Source organism: Clinocottus analis, unplaced genomic scaffold (genome assembly GCF_023055335.1).
Source record: "Clinocottus analis isolate CAN_PGR_092001 unplaced genomic scaffold, fCliAna1.0.p SCAF_18, whole genome shotgun sequence".
NCBI classification, from domain to species: Eukaryota; Metazoa; Chordata; class Actinopteri; order Perciformes; family Cottidae; genus Clinocottus; species Clinocottus analis.
In genome coordinates, this window is record NW_027175909.1 from 7,265,612 (window position 1) to 7,272,635 (window position 7,024).

The 7,024-nt window shown below is 39.4% G+C and overlaps 1 protein-coding gene across 1 annotated transcript; it reads right to left on the minus strand.

The window, feature by feature from the left end:
• Positions 1 to 3,275: 3,275 nt before the first annotated feature.
• LOC137788870 (beta-1,4-galactosyltransferase 1-like) lies at positions 3,276 to 5,619 on the minus strand. Its single transcript, XM_068582020.1, has 2 exons — positions 5,219 to 5,619; positions 3,276 to 4,530 (listed from the first exon to the last, which is right to left on the minus strand). Exons 1-2 carry the CDS (start codon positions 5,609 to 5,611, stop codon positions 3,862 to 3,864), a joined length of 1,062 nt encoding a protein of 353 aa, XP_068438121.1. The 5' UTR covers positions 5,612 to 5,619; the 3' UTR covers positions 3,276 to 3,861.
• Positions 5,620 to 7,024: the final 1,405 nt, after the last annotated feature.

Consider the following 7,024-nt stretch of genomic DNA (forward strand, 5'->3'; position numbering starts at 1 on the left):
TTCCTCCCCCAAATCCTGGTCCACTTACATCTCCACGGAGTAGGTTGTGTGTGAGAGAGGGTGAGAAACAGAGATGCTTTTGTTAATGTGCAGCATGTGGCATTTGTGTTGTGACGTCGCACTTGGAGAGAGGTCTGCTTGGCATGGGAGCAATAGGTTATCAATACATTATATTGATTGCTGCGATGAAAGCCTGACGGATGTGTCACTGCCTGCTGTCGGTCTCTCGGGGGTGAAGATGCAGAGAGACAGGGACAGCAGCCAAAATGATGTCAAAAACATGCAGCTGATGCCCTTGGACATGGAACCTGTGTGTCCTGAATACAGATGAAATGGAAACTCTCATTGTCTTCGAGGAAGACACATGTTGCCATGGAGAAGCTCGTATGTTGTTGTGGTGAGGGTGCGCATGCATGTGTAGTGGGAGGAGAATTTGGTGCAGTGCGAATCCCCTTTGTAATGGTGCAGCACCCCCCCCCCCTTCCTTTAGATCTCTCTCTCTCTCTCTCTCTCTCTCTCTCTCTCTCTCTCTCTCTCTCTCTCTCTCTCTCTCTCTCTCTCTCTCTCTCTCTCTCTCTCTGTTTCTGCACACTGAGGTTTATGTAAAAGCCTTACGTAAGACCATAACACTCACTTGTACCAGCCCACCGGATCAAAGCGAGTGATGCCGACAGTGAGAATGGAGTGTGCTGGTCCGCGCACGCGTGTGTGTCGGCTGATCTCATCATTAATCTGCTGCTGCTAGGGTGCTGGACGTGGACCCTTTCAGACTTCAAAGCTAGAGTAGTGCAGTAGATACTTATCTAATAGAAGATAATATAGCATACAAAAGCTTTTTAGCTAGAACAATAAATAAGCTCTTTCTAGAATTACATTACAGATGCTGGTGGAGAAATTATATTAAAAAAACTTTTTTCTGTTATGTGTGTGTGTGTGTGTGTGTGTGTGTGTGTGTGTGTGTGTGTGTGTGTGTGTGTGTGTGTACCCCACATTTCTCATGGCAGCCACTCTACAGTCGTTTCCATGGTAACTCCACTAGGTCAACCAATGAAAAGAGGGGGCTGGGCAAGAAAGGAGGATGGGCGAGTGTTTGGGGGGTTGCTGACACAATGTGTGAGAACTGGGATTGGAGTTGAACATTTACACAGACCTGTGCTTTTGCACATGAACACACCCTCTAAACACACCAACAAGTCACGCAAAGGTTCCACTTCACACCACTGCTGTTCACTTCTGCAACCTCAGGGAAAGCCCCGAGCATCACCTCCACCATTTTGACTTCCCTATTCGTCTACACTACCGTACTTCTCTCTCTCTCTCCTATGATGCCGCGGTTCCTCTGAGGGCAATGTTGTGTAATCCTTTTTACTTGTCAATAATTCATCAGCATACTGTGAATGGGTAGAGATCTTTGGCTCACTGTGAAGATGGGAGCATGCAGAATAGTAGGATACTGCGAAAAGCTTCAGCACCACAGCCAAATCTGGTGTACACTATAGTTTACCCGTACAAATTCTGACTTTGAAGAGATGAATTGACACAAAACAAGAATTTGTACTTTTGATTTCGAAGGCTGCGATTCTCTTTCACCCTAGAGCACCAACGTTAAAAAAAGTGTGACGGACTGAGTGAAATGTAATGTTAATAATATGTTATAAATGTTATTGTGTTACAGGAAGAAGTTGTTCTAGATAAGACTGGTTATTGTAGTTACTGGGTTCAGGAGGTCAGTGAATGTCTCATGAGCTGTGTAGCTGTCAATCATCGTAGCTAAGGGGGCGAGAGGGTGCACATGGCAAAGCGAGTGAGGTGAGATGTTGTTGTTGTTGTGTTAAGAGCCTGTGGAGAGAAGTCTATGACCAGGAGCCGAGTGTGAAGTATGTTACGATGTTTTAAATATTATTTTGGCGTAGGCCACGACCCACAGTAGCCTGTTCTTGTTACTGTATAAACGCACAATAAGCAGTAAGTAGCTTTTCTGACCCAGGGTCACTATAATAGTAACACCATCATTAACGTTATATTTTACCCAATATAATGTACCTGATAAAAAATACTTAAAATACACCAACGCCAGGCAAATTCAAGTACTCATCTTTTGTTTTACCCTATAGAACTTTTCATAAAAAGAAAAACAGGTATCATTGAAAAAGGTTCAAAATCGGGTAACAAATTAGGGAAACGGCAATGAAACATGATTAAAAATATAAATAATGGAGCTATGAACTTGTTCATTAGTCAGGTCGTTTCTGGGACATGTGAGCCTTGTCTTAAGAAGGAAAAGTCTCCCTTCAATGTTAAAACCCATCTGAAATGTTTTCACCCTGTGTCACTAACGTCGGGTGAAAATCACTCGAACACGATTGGAGCAGAGAGACACGCCCACCTTCAATAATGTCTGTGACCGGCATGAAGCTACACAAGGACCCACGCAACTCAGACAAAAGCAACACAATGAAAATGTCTCAACCACAATCTCACGTGTAAGAGTCACCCAACTTTCTTTTTCTGGGGTTGAAGTAAAAGGTCAGAGGTCATAAAGGGTATAAAGGGTATAAAGGGTCAGGGAATAGTGTGATACACAGTACAATGTCTTGAATTTAACACTCAACATTGATACATTTTCACGAAACAGAACTTTTGTGGGACGCACTAGTATGTTTCCTGATTTCCTGAATAAATTCCCCAATTGAAGACTTGGATTGAATTACCAGATAACCATCACTTTAACTTCCTGAGCTACACATTAACATGAGTTGGTTCCCCTTTTTATAGTGGGTTGTCATTTACAAGAGCAACAATTTCCTTGGAGATTAGGCAGAAAGGTCTGTAACCTCCATATGTACAGTATGCTTGTGTTTGTGTGTGTATTTTGTCTGCGATTTCTAGAGTTCAAGCAACACAGAAAACTAAACTGCATTAACAAGACAGTCTTAGTTATTTTAGAAAATATAGGAATTGGAAAAACAACAATGAATTTTATTTCTGAAATGTACTTCTTATGTGACAGTGGATACTTTTCCTGCTTTCACTTTGGTTCCATCAAGCGTTACTAATACAAGTTACCTGATATGAGCCAAGACAACTATAACAGAAGCCTCCCATGAACTTCAAATACACCCCAGTAAAGTAAAAAATAAAGTGTTTGTTAGTGATGGTCCAGCTTGCAAGCACAGTTTCACTGAGCAAGCATTCAACATTCAGAACGCTCATCATAGTTTATTAATCTTACATGTTCTTTCCACTGTCATCTTTTGTTATTTTTGACTGCATACATTGTTAAATATCCTTTGATGACTTGTAAGGTGCTTATAGATGAGGCATAGTATTATTATGAGTTGAATTTATTTTAATGTTCACAGGCAAGCTAAGTGCTGGGCCATCTTGGCCCTACATTTTATTGACTTCTTCTAAATAGCTTCAGGCATTTTATAAAACATTTTTACAGTACACAAAACAAAAGGTACATTCATAACTTCAGTTTTGCAGAACACTACTTCATTGCAAAAGCCTATACATATCTGAAATGATGTAAACCTATCAAGAACAAAAAAGGTAGAAGTGTACAATAAAGATCATTGTCTCAATACAAATGAATTCAAGTCTTTGCCTAAATGACACAACCAAATATAAAACCCCTTTTTATCATAATTTCCCTTGTAATACATGCAAATAACATTGATGTGTCCAATTTAATTCACTTAAACACACACACACACACACACACACACACACACACACACTAAGACAAACAGCAGCCTTAGGGCTTCAGGAACATGCAATCAGTCAGGATCACTATTGAAACACCAACGAACAAATAAATGGTAACAACACTCCTAGAGCAACAGGTTCCATCCTCCTTCAATTTAGCGGCGCCTCAATATCCACGTTGATATAAGTGTACAGTATATCCTTCTTTATCTCCTTGACTGTGTATGTGAGAGAATTAATTCCATCTGTATCCATGGTTTGTTTGGTTTGCCTCAGTTTACCATTGTTCTTTGGATTAGCCTCATTGTGCAAGTCTCTTTTATGTTTGATCATCCTGTACTTTCCCATCCCCAAGTTAGGTCGAGAAATGGACATGCCACGGAAGATAATTCGATTATAGATATCGTCGTCCTCACCACCCCAGCCCCAGAACGTGTTCGGGAAGCCGTTAATCTTTAAGTATTGGCTCTTAGACAATGAGGAAACCCCACCAAAGAAAGTGCTGTAGGGTAAGTGGAAGTTAAATTTGTCCATAGCCACAGCCAAGTGTCGAGGATTGTCAAAACATCTATAAAGGTTACGGTCATCCATAGGAACCAAATCTATGTCAGAGAAGACAAAACAGTCATAGTCATATTCCTTCATTGCTTCCACGTAGCCTACATTCATTAGTTTAGCCCGGTTGAACACGCCTTCTCCATCCTGGTTGATGATATACACCGTGTAGTCCAACTGCTGCCGTATCAGTATAGGATGGAGGTAATGCAGCCAATGAATAAGATGCTGGTGCCGGTTGCGAAATGCGATGATGATCGCCACCTAAACAAATTGAATAAGTTAGTTGGCTTTAACATAAATGTGTCTAATCATTCAAATGTTGGAGTTTTTCTTTGTGTGTACAATCCTTAAAACCTTCATAATACGAGTATGTTTCATAGCAGTGAATTTTAAAAAAAAAGAAAAGTTCATATGGTACCTCCCTGTAATTAGCCTCTGTGTTTTGACCGTAGATCTCATTCAGATTATTTTCTTCTCCATGTTTCAAGTAAAACACATACAGCAATGTTCAAACACAGCTGCAAGATTTGTGTAGCTGTTATTGCAGGACTAAATGGGATACCATGGTGAAGACTGTCAGTATATATATATATATATATATATATATATATATATATATATATATATATATATATATAATATAATATAATTTTACAATGTATTTATATCCATTATCACACTGCTGCAATGCTACACAGTACTGTTCACACATTTCTGTATTCTAGAGCTTCACTTGTTGTATATCCATAAATTTCTTTGTATTTTACAAAAAATATTTCGTGGCAAAGTAAACATTTCAATAAAGCATCCTAACGTATAATTGTCTTGTAAGTCATTATTGATTTAGTTATAATTATTTTCTTACATTATCCAAATAGTATACTTTACAAAAAAAGAAGAAAAATGATTGCGTTCACATATTTATTTGTCCCTCCTTTCTTTCACCTACCTTTTGTTGGGCAATGCAGTCTGGTGGCTTATACCGTCCTCCTTCCCGTAGCTGAGGACCGATTAACTTTCTCGTCTTGTCCAAAGTCTGTTGAGCATCAAACTCCACATAAAGTGGACCCACAAGTTTTGGAGGGGTGTCTGGGCAGCGCCCCAAAGTCTTGCTCTCAGTGGTTGGCTTCGGAGTCCTTTCGTGACTGGCAATTAAGACTTGGACTTTCATTTGAACGAGGTCTTTAATCAACTGGGAAATGCTTTTGTTTCCATCTGCAATATGATATGGCTGTGAAAAAATCTCAGAAGTGTCTTCTTTGTCATAGAATAGAAGCAGAACAAAACATGCCACACTGAAAAAAGCAAAAAGGGCCAGTCCTTTAAAACAAGCCTGCATCATTTTTGCACCTCCCGAAGTTGAGTACTGCAATCTTCTCTGCCCCGGTACAGCTCTGGTACCTTCATCTCAATTTGCCAGTCAAAGCCTTCCCAAACAAAAAGCAAGTGGACAGGTTTTTTTCTTTACTTGGGAGCTGCTTCCTTGTTCATGTCAGCTGGAAAGGTGGGGCCCCACACCTGTTGTTAATAATTCATCCTGATGAACAAAATGTCCCTCACGTTTCCCAGATCTAATGACTCAATGATTTTTATTGGAAGGGGTTTGCTGTGTGTCTGAGTATGACTTTCAAACGGTTATGTTTTTCTTTCATTTGTGTATCTACCAAGTTCAAGACATGGTTTAACTTTACTTGAAACATTAACCAAACACAAACCTATTGTACTCAGACAAAATATGACTTACTAACCTATTTATTTTATTCAGGGGGTAAATACAGGATTACTACTACTTTAAGTTATAGCGCAATAATAATAATTCCTTTTTATTGTCAAACTGGCCCCTCTAGTGGTGGGGATTTGACAATACCTGATGTCCTGAGTGTCCTGTGTGAAACTTGGCACATGGAATAAGTTTGCCTTCAGCTCCTCCAGTTTAGCAATGTTATAACAAAACAGTTTTGAGATGTTTTAAACTCATTTAAAAAAAAGTCACAGCCACTACGCACAAAAACCCAATATCCTAAATCGGTTACCACATCCAAATACCATGCAGGTCTCGCACATTCAGCACCTGAGAAGGCTGAAGGGTGTCATGTGACATGGAGGTAGTGTTTCAGTTTCAGAGTGAATATAAGGACCACCTCCCTTCAGACAAATGGGGCAGACATGCTGTTGCTCCCAGTGTTGGTAGACACGATGATGGCAGTACCACGATTTTCCAAAATTTGTATCATCTTTACGTTTGAATAAAATGTTGTGTTTTGTTGTCTAAATTTTGTAATTACTCAACTGAGGAACTTTTTGACTTTCAGGGGTCAGAAAATGAACTCAACATATGCAGTATGGAGATACTGACGTTCACGTGACTTTATTACACAAATAAGCACTGACAACAAGGCAGTCAGTGTTAGCATCATGTGACCATATCCATAACTGGCTTTAGACGACATTCATTTTAAAGCTTAATAATATTTTAACTTGTAGTCAAACAAACAAAGTAAGAAATATGGATGACTGTTTTAAAAACTTTGTTAATCCAAAGAAAAGTTATGACGTGTGAATGAGAGGAAAGGTTTGCTTCCTTACTGAGTGGTGGAAAAACGTTATGCAGCAACTTAAACAGCAACAACGTTGGATAAAAACTGCAAAACAAAATGTTGATGTTTGTTTTCACGTACCATCATTTTGTCAAACTTTTCCATTAAAATCTAAAGAGCTACTAAGGAAGTTTTGAGGCTTGTCGATTGAAAATTGT

Excerpts from the sequence above, each read along its gene's own strand:
- LOC137788870 (XM_068582020.1), bottom strand. The coding sequence starts at position 5,611 with ATGATGCAGGCTTGTTTTAAAGGACTGGCCCTTTTTGCTTTTTTCAGT. Across the intron at positions 4,531-5,218 it reads ACTGCATTGCCCAACAAAAG|GTGGCGATCATCATCGCATT; the intron begins GTAGGTGAAAGA and ends CAATTTGTTTAG.